We start from the raw sequence: 16,656 nt of genomic DNA on the forward strand, positions 1-16,656 counted from the left end.
CCGTGTGTTTTAGTATGCTGACTGACTTGATTGATGACCTGACACACAACAAAAAACAAAGCATGAGTGGACATCTGTGACCGTTCTGCATGAGTACTTTTGATACTTGAGGTATATTTTGCTGTTAAAACTTAGATACTTTTACTTAAATACTATTTTAAAGGTGGAACTTTAATTTTTTAATTTTTTACAAACTTTTACTGAAGTTAATGTTCCACCACTGCCATCTCCCAAGTAATCTCAGACCTTCAAACTTGGAAATTGTACAAAAAGTCTTATTGTTATTTTCAAGGACTTTGACTAAATTTATTTACTACAAATGTTCTCCAAATATGTTTTAATTGTGGCACTGTGCAATATTAAAAGAAAACCACAGTATTTACCAACTGTAATCATAACCATGAAAACAGTTTGGCATCATTGGTAATGTTACTGTATCAACATTGACTAACTGCCACTTTAAATAACTGACATGGTACTGGTCAGTGTTTCCATAAATAGCTTTCCACACTCAATAACCTGCGTCAAACCTCTGCTTCTCATGTGAACACACAAAAAAGACAACAAATAGACAAGTCTCTTCTTTTCTCCTCTGTGGTTCTCCCATCTTCTTCTGTTTCTTCTTCTCTGCTTGTCAATCTGTTTCTAACTGATTCCTAATCTTTCCCTGATTTGTAATGAAGTACTTTGTCTACTGTAACCCTTACAAACACACACAGATCAATCCCTCCTGGCAATTTCTTTTATTTTCCTTATCAATTGGAGCCAAATATTAAGTCTAGATACATTGATCTCCAGCCAAGCACTGTATCATTTCCAATCTCCAATAATCATTAACAGCTGAACCCTGCTTAGATGCAGACTCTTGTAATGAATTTTTCATCTCATACACTTGAATGTGACTTTCAATTGCCTGTTACTTAGATTATATAGTGCATAGCAGAGCACATGCTGTATTGTATACCTAGAAGAATGGGAGAATGAGAGGGGTGGAAAACAGAAACTGTGTGCTCAGCAGAATGTGTGAACTGCCACATGTATTTATCATACAGTTCATCATGTAAAGTGATGATCCTGTTGAAAGCTCCTCTTATTGGGAGAGGGCCGGCCCACTCAGCCAAGTGAGGGTGTGAAAAATAGCCGACCCCGCTACTTAACACTAATGGACTCATCAATTACGGTCTTGTGAAAACACAGTCTAAGTGGGAGAACATTAGCAACAGGGGTCTCTCTCTGTGTGTGTGTGTGTGTGTGTGTGTGTGTGTGTGTGTGTGTGTGTGTATGCACAAGTATTTAATTATTTCCCCTGTTAATAAAGAGAACACCTGTAAATGTTAAAGAAAATGAAACTATAATGATTTACACTGAACAGAAAGAAAAGCTTTGTTCTAACACACATGATGTAAAACAAAACGTTACCACTGTTATCTGCAGATTGTTCAAAGTAATTTTGGCAAATGAACAAAATGAGTAATGAAGAATAAGTACACATAAGATTTTTAGAAACAGTGGGTCAACTGCTACTATTGTTAGGTAGTGTTTGACCTGCAGGTATCAATATGAAAAACTTACAACAGTGGCTTCTATACTGTAAACATAGACAAATGACAGCACTTGTTTCTTCACCATGCCTCATTTCAGTAAAAGCTTGTATTAGTTTAGACTTATTTTATATTTTGTTCAGTATTTTTCAGTAAAGGAAATATTATTCATAGTTTTTATTTTATTACAAAGACATCAAATATTATAAATAAGAAGTAGTTTGTTGATCTAAAGGTTATCCTGTTAGTAAGATGTTTGAAAGAGAACAAAAACAAGAACATTTGGGATTTCCAGCATAATGATCCCCCCACTCCCTTACATCGATTACTCTGTGACCTCTATAAAACACTGACTCAGCATTTCTGCTTAGACTCTCCACAACTTTAAAGCTTAAACACAAAGACACACACATATGCAAAAAAAACATGAGCTGATTGCCAACATCTCTGTAAACTTCCAGCCACAAACCTTCACACAATACAGATATCTGAGATGAGTGCTGCAGCATGAAGAACAAACCAGCCTCCAATTGCATTTTGTCCCCTCTGTTCTTTAAATCCTCACGCATGACCAGTCTTCTGTAATAATTTCCAGAAAGTTCTGTGCGTGACTAACATAGTATATATGAGCCGATAACCGAGGTCATGAGTATATTTGTGTGTTTGTGAGAACGTTTTTGTCAGTGTATGTTTGTATGTGTCACAAGAATACATCAACATAAACTGGCACTGAGAAATTTAGTTTTTGGCCCCATGTATTAGTTTTTGTCATTTCACCTCATCTTATACTTCTTTATTTTTATTTTTCTCATCTTGTTTTCTCTCTCCTCATCCAATGATGTTAATATAACACAGCAAAAACAACAAAAACAAGACAGATTGTAATAAAAATGTATTTCCTTGTAACAATGTGAAGGAAGCAGCGATTCTCATCATTCAGACTCCCTGTGCTTCATTCTTATGATGACAACAAAACTGTGTGGCAGCCAGCTTTAATCAGACCAAAGTAGGTTATTGATCCATCTAGGATTATAAGAGAAAGAGAGGTCAATGTCCTCATACTTCCAGTTAAATGTGGCTATATTCCTTGGATCAAGTCAATAGATAACCTCATCCTAAAAATCAAACATGCTGTATCTTGCAGCCAAAACACACAGGAAAAAGCAAAACAATGTTGCAACATGGTCACAACATCTTTTCTGTGAGAAAACCACAATGTTAATGAGAAGGATGCTTTATTCATTTAATCAGTGGTTCAAACTCCAGCATGAAACCCTGTCAGTGTGTTCATGTTAAGGGTACAAATCATGATTCCGTGGATTTTTAAAAACTTTGTTAAAAAACCCCAAAAAACCCCATTCATTTCAACAACATTTCATTTAACTTTTTTAAGTAAAACAACTCCTTGCATTTGCACGCCATACAAAGGACGTGTTCAAAATGTTTCAAATCTTTCTTAAAACAACAGTCCAGTGCTAAAATGAACACTGAAACAGGCTTTTCACACAGGCTGTCCTTCTGTACAAAAATGTGTTTAAAAGTTTATCTGACGCTAATATGAAGTTTCATGCCAAAGTCCCTCTTTTTGTTACTGTACTGTTCTTCCACCGCAGCTCAACAGGGAAACAAGAGGGGATTTGATACTAAAAAGACTGTAAATGTGTCAGATATCCACTTGATATGACTAACTCAGACTGCTGAAGACTCATATAAGCTTCAGATGAACTTTTAAATGCAGTTTTGCACCAAATGACTCTGTGGACACACTGTGGATTTTGGCCTTCATCACTAACACTGAAAGCAGATTTAAATGGTTGGTATTAACAGGAGGAATGATTACAGAGAGGAAAACCTGCTTCAATGTTTTTATGGGCACCTGACTGTTGTTTTAAGGCAAGCTAGAAAAATTGTGAACATGTCCTTCATAGAAAGCAGTAATATCTGTGAATGACATTTGACCCCAGTCAAAAGATAAAGATGGAAACAGAAAGAAAAATCCACACAGCACATTCCAGCAGTCAACAAGCGCTGAGTGTTTCCCTGTGGAGCTTTACCTACATTAGTCGACATTAAGCTGACAACTGCACGCTGGCTGCAATCCATTAAGAGTTCATGTATCTGTTTATGGGTGTGTCAGAGGAATCTCAATTCTTGATCATTAGGGTTAAGGGAACGGGGTGGTATGTATTCAGAGAGGAAACCAGTAAAAGGACTCTAAGCTAACCTCGGAGAAAAGAAAAGATAATGTTATTTAAGTCTTACAGCTGTCATGCCACAGTTTAATTTAGCTTTAATGTCAGATAAATTATATAATATGCAAATAAATACACATTTTAATATGGAAACATACTCTCTCTTGCTGATTCTGTTCTCATGTGTGGTCACTGTGCTGATCACTTGTTGTGTATGAACTTTGACCCCTCTGCTTGGGTCAGATCTCAGAACTACAGCCGTGTTTTGTCTGAACTTGTCACCTTTGACCTTTAGTCTGGGGTCATGGCCATCAGGAGCAGCTGCAAAGGCACATCAGTGGGGTTACAAGCTGCATCAAAGACACACAACCTTCCATGTTACAGAACTGTTTCTTTTTAATTCATTAGTCTTTCCCAAAGGGAGGTCTGGGAACTCTCACAGGGTCAGAAAGGTCCCTATGATAATAAGGATTAGTATATTATCACTGTTAGTTTGTTAATGAGAAGGTAGAGCAGCAGCAGCCAGACACTCTGTAAACATGTCTGATTTGAACATCTTTTGCTCATTCTGCTGTCTCTGCTGCCCTCTGGTGGCCCTGAAGTAAAAAAACATGATCATCACCAACTGTGAAAATGTTCAACATTTTCACATTGCCCAGATAATAAGATTGTGTTGTGAGTTGTAACAGTGATGGAAAAAGTACACAGATGATTTAAGTTAAAGTAAGTTGAAGTAAAGATACGTACTTTGAGCAGCATATCCTCCATCCCCAAAGGGACCACAATGTGCCTTAGGGCATTATTATGTTATCCTGACATTTCCTTTTATGTAAGCACAAATTCCCTTTCAGAGCTATTTTTTAATATAATTTTCATATAAAATCAATCAATCAGTCAGCATTGCAGTAAAAGTAGTGGTTTGATCCCTCTGGTCTGACTGATACAGCATGTTATTATATGACATCATGAGATTATTAATACTGAGGCATCAGTGTGTAAGCAACATGTTACTGTTGTAGTTGCTGGAAGTTGAGCTATTTTTAACAATTATATATACAGTTAGCTAGTTTAGTCCAGTGGTTCTCAACCTAGGGGTCGGGCCCCTCCAGAGGGTCACCACATAAATCGGAGGGGTCGTGAGATGATTAATGGGAGAGGAAAGAAGAAAAAACTAAGTTTCTCTAATCATTGATTTATGCTAAAATATTGGAACATTTGAACTTTTTTTTTTTTTAATTAAACCATGTAAGATGGAAAAATCACTATTTCGTAGAGTTGTTGACAACTCATAAACATCGGAAATGTGACTGCAACTACACACTGCTTTTTGTCAAAAGACAAAAAGGTTGGAAACCACTGGTTTCATATTTAACAATATGTTGTATTTTAAAAGCTTGTTAGACTATCCACTGTGTCAAATCTGTATGCAAAAAGTAACTAAAGCTGTAAAATAATATTATTATATTAGGTTTTAAGAGCCTTTGTGTGCTTTTATTGCAAAAGATTTATGTAGTTGGTGTGTTTAATGTCACTGCTAGCAGAACAGACAGAGAGGGATGATTTCTTTACTACAGGAGATATTAGCAATAATCAATACAACATGGGAACATGGACTTTTGCCAAAAACCTGATAAAAAAGCAAATAAACCTGGCTGTTATCACCCAGTTGCACTCACAGCTGTATTATGTAAAATAATCTTGATGTATGGTTACAGACAGACTAGTATATGCTTGAGAAACAGGAATATTTTGTTCCCTGTCAGAGTGGCTTTAAAGTTGAACAGTCCATATGGACTCTGCACTAGTGCTAGATTTGGACGCAAAGGTTTTGACTAGTAAGGAAACAGTAGAGGATGTGTTTTTTGGCATTTGAAGGCATATTATATGTTGCGGAGGGTGGGTTTAGTGATAAAACTAGGCAGGATGTAAAACTTTTAGAGATTCAAGTAAGAGTAGGTGGGGCTATATCCTGTGAAGAAAATGTTTCTTCCAACACCTACAAATAGTCTGGGATGGTTTAGAGAGCTAAATGATTTATGATAAAATAAATAGAGTGGGCTTATTAATCATAACACCATACTTATAATGGAAGTGCAGAGGTGATAAAGAATCAAAAAAATATGAATCTATCAGAGGATTAGGGATGTCTGGTGGCTGATAAGTGTGGGAAGACTTTGGCACTGATTGCACTTTATTGCTTATGTAAGTTACTGTGTTTTTTGTAAATTTTTGGTGTGTAAACTTCAGTTAATATCTTTTAAACAAAAAAAGAAAAGAGGTTGAAATTTAGACCATCTTTATAAACAACCCGCAGCGGGCATTAGATGAAGTAGTGACATGGACACAGCGATGGCGTTATAAAGATTTCAGTGTCAAAGTAAGTATGTAGTCTTTGATTTTAAAAAGAAAGCATCACAGCATGATCTCAGGCTATACAATGAGCCTATTGAAAGACTTCAAACATTGAAATTTCTTGGCATCAGTGTGTTTTGAGGAGAGACTGACATAGAGTGCAAGCAGAGAAGACAGCTGTGTGAGAAAGTCATTAATGTCATACGATGTCTGGCAGGATCTGACTGGGGTGCAGATAGAGGAACGTTAATGATGATATATAGGTCAATCATAAGATCTGCAATTGATTATGGGTGTGTGGCATATAGGACAGCTATTCAAAAGAGGCTTGATGTGGTGCAGACTGACGCACTTAAAATACATGGCAGAGCTTTTAGAACAACCTTTTTTAATGGTCTTGTCTCTGGTCCAACTACAGAGTAGGTTAGGGTTAGGTTCTTAATACCTGCTAAGTGTTAGTTGAGGGAGCAGGGAAAAGATAAGGGGGTAGTCTACTAAATTCAATAGGTGACAGAGCATGGGAAATGGGAATAAAAGATTTGCCATTGGGCTTGGCAGTGTGCTGGCCACCTGTTCTACTATGGCTTTTGCCAGAGCCCAACTTTTCCTAATTAAACCAAATTATGAAGAAGGATGCACGTGATCCTGTGACTTTAACTAGTCATCATCTCTTAACTCATCATCTTAAATAAAAATGGTCAGATAGCATACAGATTTACAATGAGGGCTCCAAGAATCTAAACAATGGAAAAGGTACAATAGGAATAAGCCTTCCTCCATTACACACACAGCAAAGCAGATTTAAAATCATGTGTTTGTCTTCATTACCCAGCTAGTGGCAATCTTGGAAAAGGAAAACTAAGGCAGGTTTTACTTTTCAATATAGCCCACACTGAAGCAAACATCAAATAGAAGAATGGGCAGCAATGTGGTGGTAAGAACTAGGCGGTGCTAGACATGTGTTGCCACTTGTTGGTCAGCACCCTGGTGGAAAATAGATCTCCATCAATGGTGACTCAGAAATATCATGCTTTGATGCTATACCAACTTTCATACAGAAGCCTCATACAAATACAGCTATTATTAACACAGATAATGGAGTTGAAATCAATACCCTTGATGTTACATTGTACAACAACAAAAACTGTAATTCGTTTTTTCCCCATCGCACTGGACTCTAATTAAGGATTTAACTCATCTAATGGAGTTCTACAAATGACCTGTGGAGGGCAGCAACACAGCTTGGATGCGTCTAGTGTGTCGCATATGTGATCAGAAGAAGAAGAAGAAAGACAAGAAGCAGAAGAAAATGAAGAAAAACGGTCATAAATGTGAGTAAATCATGTCGGTTGAAACAATAAATATCTACAAAACGTTTGAAGTATTAATACAATTTAGTATAATATGTTGATATGAATTGAATATACGAGTTTATCGCCTGTTTGGTTAATATTTCTGTGCCAAAAACACCTTGCTGAGGTTTTCTCCAGGTTATGTTAATGTTATCTTACGTTAGTCAAGCCATATATCTACCTGCATCTACCAGCCTGCAGCGTTTCACTCTCAACATCTTGTTTTACTGGCTTTGTTGTGTTTGGAAACTTACATTAACATAATACTCATTTTGTTTCCTCCATCTAGAGACCAACAATGAATCTGGATCCATCCTCACTCATCCTACACTACAGTGGACAACATAAGAGAAACACTATGTGAAAAACAACTTTGAAGTAACTAAGTTAATTACAATTATAGAGACATCTCAGTTATTAGCTTGACTCACAGTGATTGTTTTCCAGTTTCAGAAGAGACAGTCTATCTCTAATATGAGTGAGTTAACAGACTTTGTCAAAGGTCAGATAGTTGGTGCCCAAGTCTCTGGTCTGTCGGTCAGAGACACCGCCCAGTTATGTGGCGTGTCAAGTCGAACTGTCATTAAGGTCATGAGTGTGTATAACAAATATGGACATGCTTCATCAGCAAAAAGGAACAGTTTGAACAAGCCGCAGACGAAAGGGGTGAGACAGACTGAAGCTCGTGGAGGAGGAGGAGGAGGAGGAGCCGCCTTTGGGAAACCTGTATCTGACTCTGAGGTCGACAAACTAGAGCCTGATGAAGAGAGCAAAAGTCCTAAGTTCCAGACCAAAGAACATGTGGTCTAATGTACAGTTTTCCAGACTTTTTCTCACATCTAAAGTGATTGTTTGCATTAAGGCACAGGACACCTTCATTTAAAACACTATGTTGCCCATTGATGAACACTGTCATGAATCGAAACTGCCATTTCTGGGTTTTGGTTGAATTATTTTTCAGAATGGCTGAATAATGAGAATGTAATATACAACTAGTATATCAACTGACTGAAATAAAAAACATGATCATCACAACTGTGATAATGTATTTCAGCATTTTCACATTGCCCAGAAAAATTTTTATGGGTTTATAAATGATGTCAGTATAATTTAGAGTAACGATGTTGAATGTTGAAGTGGGCCTAATGTTGTTCATTTAAACTCACTAAAATGTGCTGTGTTTTTTGTGCATCTAATCCATGCAATATGATTTTATTAAAGGATACACCATTTTTTAAGTCTGTCTTAAAACAGCAGTCAGGTGCCCAAATGAACACTGAAATAGGTTGTCCTCACTATAATCATCTTCCATTAACATTGGCTGTTAGAATATGCCCTTCAAATATGCTTTAAGTGATGCCACAGTGTGTCATTTTGTGCAAACATGCATTTAAAGGTTTATCTTAAGCTTATATGAGACCTCAGCGGTTGCAGTTGGTCATAGGAAGTGGATATCTGCCATATTTACAGTTTTTTCAGCATTAAATTCCCTCTTTGTGTTTCCGCGGACAGTGTTTCCCTGCTGACCTGTGGTGGAGCTTTAGTAACAGTATGAGGGACTTTGGCACTAAAAAGACTAATGTTGAAAGATGTCTACTTGATTTGATTTATTTGAAGCTTCATATCAGCTTCAAATAAACCTAAATACATTTTTGCACAAGATTTTTGCCCCCATCACTGCCATTGTAAATACATTATGAAGTGATCTAATAAAGGTCAGTATGAATGTGAGGACTGATTAGGGCAACAAATACCTGATTCAATGTTTTGTTTTAAGACAGCCTTGAAAAACTGTAAAATTGTCCTTCCTTTCTTCCATATGCTGGATCACTCTTCTGGCCACCAGCTGTGCACCGTGGCCCCCTGATAAGTATAGTGATAACTGCTTTAAAAAATGGTAGAGCCGTGTCTTTGTAATCCATTAGTCTCCAATAGAAGAGTATAACGGATAATGAAACCATTCATTAGTTGCAGACCTAATTCAGTTGGTGAAATTATTATTATAAAATTTACACTATTACCTTTATTTATCTGCTCAAAAGCAAAGGTAAGGTTTAGAAAATGCTTATTACAGTCAGTGTCAAAGACAGTAATGTAAAGTTCAGTTCTATAACTTTATGTTTGTTTAACGCAAAATACGTTTTTAGTCAAACATGTAATGCCATGGTGCATTTGCTCTGTGACCGAGACTGTCAACTCTGGTCTTGTTTAGTCCTGAGCACAGCCTACATGGTAACCGTAGATTTGCGCAAGCTCTCGCGAGACTGACTATTAAAGTCCAATTCATGATCATTTACTAACACTAATGAATTGTCTTGTTCTGTTCCTAAACCCAATCATGGCTTTAATCGTAGCCTTGTTACATCGTAAAATATAATTACTATTCTGACAATACGCGTCCAATGAAGGAGCAACGCGTACAAATCTCGCGAGAGATCAAATCCGGGTTTACCATCTCGACAGGACACTGCCTGCTGAAACATAAACACAGCTCGGTTTCATAGCAGTGGACAGACCGACTGTCTCCACCCATTCAGGCTGTAAGTACAACACACAGTAATGCACCAGCTAACGTGCTTAGTGTGTCTTTAAATGTCACTATAATGACAATATTATGTACTCTGAATACGTATTTTGTTGATGGAAGCTAATCTAGCTATCGCTACTTTACCTGGCTAGCATCGAAAATGACCATCGAGTCTTTACTGCACATTTGATAGTGAACTAAACCCGTCGGTCAGTGAACTTTATTAGTGCTTTATTTATCTTATTTAATTTTGTTCTCAACTTTACATTTTGATTAGTCTCTGTAAATGTTCCTCTCTTCATTTACAGACGAATAAGGACACCACCAGCCTGCCAGCATTGGATCTTTCCCTACTCTGGATCCCTCTGCATCAGTGGACAAAATAATGGAAACACCATATGAAAGAGAACTTTGGAGCACCTGAGTAGCTATTACTGAGCCTGCTGCCTGTCTATTACCTGGGATTGGTTGTCAACTCTAAAAGAGAAAGTCAACACTCTTAGTAGGAGTGTTCAAAGCAATATGAGTGACTTAACAGAGTTTGAAAGATGCCAGATAGTTGCTGCGAGACTATCAGGTGCATCCGTCACCAAAACCGCTCAGCTGTTCAATGTGGCAAGGGGAACAGTCTCCAGAGTCATGACCGTGTACATCAAACATGGACGAACAGCATCTGCAAAGAAGAACAGCGGGCGCAAGTCAAAGCTCACAGAAAAGGATAGACAGACACTCCTCAGGATAGTCAATGAACACCCTGAGTATACAGCCTCAAAAATAACCACAGAGTTGAACAGACACCTCTCTCACGCCGTCTCTGTGAAAACTATACGGCGTGAGCTTCACAAAGCTGGTATTTTTAGAGGAACAGCCAATCGGGTAACAGAGGCAGAGACGGACACAGAAAAGCATGACAGAGACTGCACCAAACCAGAATCTGGGTCTAGTGACAAAGAGTGTGACACGCAAAAAACTGAAGAAGAGAGCTCCAGGTCTGGAATACAAACAAAGGACAAAGACTGTGGCAGACAGAAGCTTGCAGGAGAGAAAACAAAATCTGAACCACGGGCTAAGGGTGGAGAATATAGCACATATAAGCCTGCTGAAACCAGCACGGGATCTAAACCACAGACCAATGAAGAGATCCAGAACTCACAAAAACTTGATGACAAGAACAGGGGTCCTGTACCTCAGTGCAATGACAGGACATAACCTGGACTAATGTGTTGTATTTCAGCCTTTCTGATACACTCAGATTGGTTATGTTAAAAGAAAACCACGGGATGCCTTCACCCCATAATGTCGCCAGCTGTTTAATATGCAATTGGATCTATAATGGCATTGAAGTTATTAGGTTTGATTATTTATTTTTGCATGGGTGCAATGTTCAAACTTTTGACTATTTCTTGGTTTACAAGCAAATATAACATTAATCCAGATTGATGATATTTGCCTAACATGAATGGAATTATTCATAATGTAGATCTTAGAATATTATGATATTGTTCAATACAAAACACCCAATTCAGAACACATGGTGAATAAAACAATTTTGTTGAGGTTTGTAACAGTGCCATGGTGAGCTGATGAGCTGACACGATGTTGGATATTTTGCATCTGATTATTTGTGTTGTATTGTGAAGCATGGCCTCCTCCAGAAAAAACCTCCTTCTTTGAGGTTTAATGACAGGTTGCATTACTTCTATCCTCAAGAGTTAGTTAATTTCTACAGTATCTGGTTTGTCATATTTCTTATCAATCCTGACCAGTCACACCCTGCCTTGTTCACTTTCACCACAATCCAGTATGCCCTTTAAACCTGCTCCTGTTAACCCTGATCTCCTCATTCTCTCCATCATGTCCTCCCTTTCTGAGGTATATTTCCTAAAGTTAACAAGTGCATGCTCTACTGTTTCTGGTACCTGACAGTGTTAACAAAATCCATTTGGATGCATCCATATAATATAGAGAGCCCCATTCAGTTTACTGCATCCTATTTTTAGTCTGGTCATTATCACCTCCTCTTTCCCACTCTGTTTTGTATAGCATGTAGCTGTCTTCTTATCTCCTGATTCCAGTGCTGCAGCCACTCTTTATTAATTTCTTCATTTCCTTTCTACCCTTTCCTTCTTTCAAACAAAACCTCTTAAAGATGGGGTGAAAACTAACAGCAACTACAACTGCAGAAGAGCCTTAAGATATAATTTTACTAACTCAAAAAATCATACTATGCTGAAGTCAATGTAAAATAACCCATCTTGAAATATAAAGTAAGTTTATTTTGTCATACGATGTCAGGTCGTCTGTCAAAAATCTTCATAGTGTGTGTTTTCTAACATGGGTCTTGGTGGTGTTTTTAAAGTATTTTTCCATTAAGTCTTCATCATATTGGTTTCTCGGGTTATCATGCTCAGCTGTGGTGGTGACTGTTTGCTCAGGTAAAGTGTAATAAACTAAAATGTTGGGCTCATTCACCTGCACCATCTTCTCCATGTTGGAAATGTATTGAATGGTGACCTCTCAATAATGTTTTGAATTCAACCATGAATCATCACATCCCATAACAAGCTATGTTTGCTTTTGTATACTCAGTTTCATATCTTTGTAACATCTGCATGCATGTGTACAGCTGTGGAAAAAATGGGACTAGGACACAGAGCATCAGACAACATTATGTAATGTTAAAGCATTACACTGAAACTGACACAAGTCTCTGTACTCTGGCAGGTAGGGAGTCCAATGATAATTTTATGTTTGTTTTATGATGGTACACAATTCTGAAATACGCATAAACAAAACAAATTATAACAAAGGAATGGTCATTTTTGCTTAACATACTATGTGCTTGCTGTTTTTTTAATGTACTCAGATAGCTGTAAGATCTTTACAAGGAACATATCTCTTTAAAGGTCTGTGAATTCTAAACAGTGGTTTAAAGTGATTTCATTTAGATCTACCGAAACTTATTTGAGAGCTCAGACATTCTGAGCTGTATTTGTGTGAGCATTTAAGAAATAATTCAACAATATTCCCATTCCTTTCTGTCCTGCAGCAGATTCCATGCCAGCAACGTTTAATTTACCCTGTAAGTGTTGGATTTCAAGCTGCACACCTATGTAACTCAACAACTAGTTAACATGATTGACATGCCATCCTTTAAATTGACATCATGCATGAATCCATCAAAATTACAGATTACGAACTGTTTTCATTGTAACGCAATTAAAAGGCACCACAATCTGTGGCCTCTTAAAAGACCATTCCGTATAATTGACGAGTGTAAAGTTTGACTCGCTGTATTTTTATAGTATGTTATATTTTTTAAATTTAATACATAAATGTTAAGGATATATTTATATCATTTGTCATTTTCTTTGACATAGGGTTACAGTCCATGGTTGGGGTTTTCTGTAAGTGACGTCATTTATTTTATGTTTTCACAATAGCTACACATGCGCATGCGTGAATGACGCAACCCGGACCCGGAAGTGCAGCTGTAAACATTGCTGCTATCTTCTTTTAAAGATGGTGTACGTGTCTAATGGTAAGCGTTTTGTTCATCTTCAGAGCGAATTTGTCACTGTCTTGTAAAATGTATGATATCTGTCGAACATTTCCAGTTAAAAGTCACTTCTTCAACAAGGATGTGTTAAGAGCATTAGGAAACATTCAGCCAATTAGCTTGTTAGCTATCTTGCTGGTTCTCCGCAATAGGAAGAACCGCAATTAGTTTTTTATCAGAAACTTTTTACAAGTGTTTCCACTGTTATTTCAGTGTATTGCATCAGTTAATTCAGTGTGCTATGTTGAACGTTAGGCCATGTTTAGGTTAACAAGTGACTGTGTTAACTCGAGAGTTTAACATGATGCATCGTGATTGCTCGTAGTGGCAGTGGCTAGGTTTAGTCTTAAGAGCCTTAAATTATCCCAAAATTGAGTATCAGAATCAGAAACAGTATGTTTCCTCTCGTCTTTTTTATTTTATTTTATCGTATCCCTAGATAAATTTAATCACTATTTTTTCTCCTCTGAAATCAGTGTTCTTAAATATTTTTGTGTGAGAGAGAGAGACGGGAAATCTAGTTGCATTATCCACACTGATGGGTCACAAGCTTTAGTGTTCACAATGACATATGAACCACTTTCCTCATTTGTCTCTCTTTCCTTCTGTCTGTGGGTACCAGGTCAGGTCCTGGACAACAGGATGCAGTCGCCATGGCGGCTGTCTCTCCTGGTTGATCTCTTCTGGGGAGTGGTGGAGTTTTTCGGACTGTTGTAAGTCATTCACAAAAGTATTTAATCAAGTAATGCATGTTTGACCATTTGAACAAAGTCATCTACTTGTGAACTACTTTTGAAGGTCTGAGAATTTGTAAAGATTTGTAATTCCACTAACTTTTGTTTTGTCAGTTGTTTTTTTTTGTTTTTTTTGGTGATTTCAAAAGTTGGTATAAATCAGCTGTCTCCCTCAAGCAATCAGAAGAGTCACAAAATCTTATTGCTGTCATTATGAATCCAGTCTAAAAACATCCAACTACTATTTCTTCCAAGCTGAATAGGGAAATTGGTTTCAAATAATTGAAGTTTAACCCAAATATGTATTGGAAGTTGTGATAAGAAATATAACAACTTAGGTTAAAAAAGAAAAAGAAATAATGTTTTTGTGTCAGTACTCTGAACCTCATTGTCCTCTACCAGTTTCAAGACAATAATTCACCCTGACATGACGAAGGATGGATACGGCGGTACGTCAAGCTACAGTGATGGCAGAGGGTAAGTCCCTGGAGTAAAGTCATTTCTCTACTGTCACACACACTAGGGACATAGCCTACATTTCCTGCATAGAGAAAATACTTTAGACTTTCAAAATATCTTGCTGTCATTGTCGTTGATATCGTTGAGAGAAAATAGTTGTTAAAGTAAGTGCGAAGTTCTGTTAATCTGCACTCAGTTGCTCATCGGCAAGCAGGTGTATCTCACTGAACTGAATTTGAATAGTGAGAACTGAAAATGGAAGTATGTAGTTACATTTTTAGTTAGAACCAAATATATTTTCATAGCAAATTACTTTAGTTTCATAATATTACTTTCAATTTCAAGATTTTTGTATATAATAAATTCCATTTATAATTATGGTATTCAGATTCAGCTTTAAGCACAGTTATTCATCTTAAACAATACACATTCATATTAGGTAATTCAGTGTTTTAACGCAATCATTCAAGTTTAGTAATTCTAATATAAATTATTTAAATTCTGTTTCTAGTGACACATTTCTGCCCATACTCTGTGCTGTAGACCTCTGTTGTTGCCCAAGAACCATTCAAAATAGCATCTGCTGTACGAGAACATTCACTCTTCAGAATTGTATTACTGCCATTTCTTAACAAACTACCATCATCACACTTTTCCAGGATGAGAGAATACATCACCCAGTGCAACAGTGTTAATAAACAGACATCAACACTATATCACTATATCACTGTATATACACACAATATGCCGCTACTCACATGAGATTTGTTGACAATACAGAAAATGACCAGCCTATTGTTACGGAACTTTAAGACACATAACATCATGAGACAGGTCGTTCACACCAAGTCGACATACACCCCCACAGAAACATTAAAACAATCATGAATAGTGAGAAATATCAGCTAGTAAAACCTCAGTGTCATCCCCTGCTTGCTCTCTACCTTCAAATATCTGACATGAGCTAGAAAATGACAAAAACAAGTCCTTTCTTTATTCTAATTTTACATCATCTTTCCCTTTCCTCATTCTTTTCTTTTGCTTGATTCTGCAGTCCTCCAGGTCCCCCTGGTAGCAGAAGAAGGATGGGAAGAGTAAACCATGGTGCAGGTCCCAACGCCCCACCAATGGGTGGAGGAGGATGAGGAAGGTAAAGAATACCATTTTATTTCTGAACTACGTCACCCAACAAATAAACCTGTTAACTCTGCAGCCTGTGTCACAAAGTGAGATAAGGTTCTTGGTCTAATAACTGTACGTTGTTAAGAATGCTGAGGTTTCCAACATGATGTTTAATTGTATCAGATATTACATAATGTGAATACAACATTATTTCCCACATGTGTAATCTCTATTTTCTAGGTAAACGCCTACACATCCAGTGTAGGCGTGGGGCCCGGCCCAGTGTCTGTCTGTTGAGAACATGAAGAAAGATGGTGATGTCACTGTGCTGAAGCCCCTCCTCATTGGCTGCTGCTGCCACGAGCAGTTTCATGACACCTTTCTGGGAATTCCTACACGTAGGGGCCAGATCGGCTGATAAAGCAGCTATCCTCATCATTTTCTCCCTTTTTCCTGCTTCTGCAGTTTCATTTTCCTGTGACACCAGAGCTGTGTGTCACTATTACGATCATCCCCCTGGGAATCTTTAGGTTACTTTAATCTTTGTTTTGTATTATTCTGTTTGAATAAAGATTTACGCTGTTTAAACCCAATACTGAGTTTGTCTTGTATCATAACTGTCACATTTGGTAATGACGTCCACCTATGCTGAGCTGAGATTTCATATTGATTCCATAATGAAGTTTTGAAGAGTTTTTTCTTACAACCTTGTGTTTAAATTCAATATATTCACAATTCCAAGGAAAGTGTATTTTGTTTGTTCCAATTAAAACACAACCATTATGCATAAAATTGCAAAGGGTTTATTTACATCGATC

General features: G+C 37.3%; 2 protein-coding genes across 2 annotated transcripts; both read left to right on the plus strand.

The window, feature by feature from the left end:
• Positions 1–9,917: 9,917 nt before the first annotated feature.
• LOC128357545 (uncharacterized) lies at positions 9,918–11,487 on the plus strand. Its single transcript, XM_053317909.1, has 2 exons — positions 9,918–9,977; positions 10,273–11,487. Exon 2 carries the CDS (start codon positions 10,487–10,489, stop codon positions 11,171–11,173), a length of 687 nt encoding a protein of 228 aa, XP_053173884.1. The 5' UTR covers positions 9,918–9,977; positions 10,273–10,486; the 3' UTR covers positions 11,174–11,487.
• Positions 11,488–13,435: 1,948 nt separating this feature from the next.
• selenok (selenoprotein K) lies at positions 13,436–16,431 on the plus strand. The gene is made up of 5 exons (XM_053317687.1): positions 13,436–13,505; positions 14,146–14,236; positions 14,660–14,734; positions 15,771–15,866; positions 16,079–16,431. Exons 1-4 carry the CDS (start codon positions 13,487–13,489, stop codon positions 15,859–15,861), a joined length of 276 nt encoding a protein of 91 aa, XP_053173662.1. The 5' UTR covers positions 13,436–13,486; the 3' UTR covers positions 15,862–15,866; positions 16,079–16,431.
• Positions 16,432–16,656: the final 225 nt, after the last annotated feature.

The sequence above is a fragment of the Scomber japonicus genome, chromosome 4, assembly GCF_027409825.1.
Source record: "Scomber japonicus isolate fScoJap1 chromosome 4, fScoJap1.pri, whole genome shotgun sequence".
Taxonomy (NCBI): Eukaryota; Metazoa; Chordata; class Actinopteri; order Scombriformes; family Scombridae; genus Scomber; species Scomber japonicus.

Excerpts from the sequence above, each read along its gene's own strand:
- selenok (XM_053317687.1), top strand. Across the intron at positions 14,237-14,659 it reads GTGGAGTTTTTCGGACTGTT|TTTCAAGACAATAATTCACC; the intron begins GTAAGTCATTCA and ends GTCCTCTACCAG. Across the intron at positions 14,735-15,770 it reads AGCTACAGTGATGGCAGAGG|TCCTCCAGGTCCCCCTGGTA; the intron begins GTAAGTCCCTGG and ends TTGATTCTGCAG.
- LOC128357545 (XM_053317909.1), top strand. The coding sequence starts at position 10,487 with ATGAGTGACTTAACAGAGTTTGAAAGATGCCAGATAGTTGCTGCGAGA.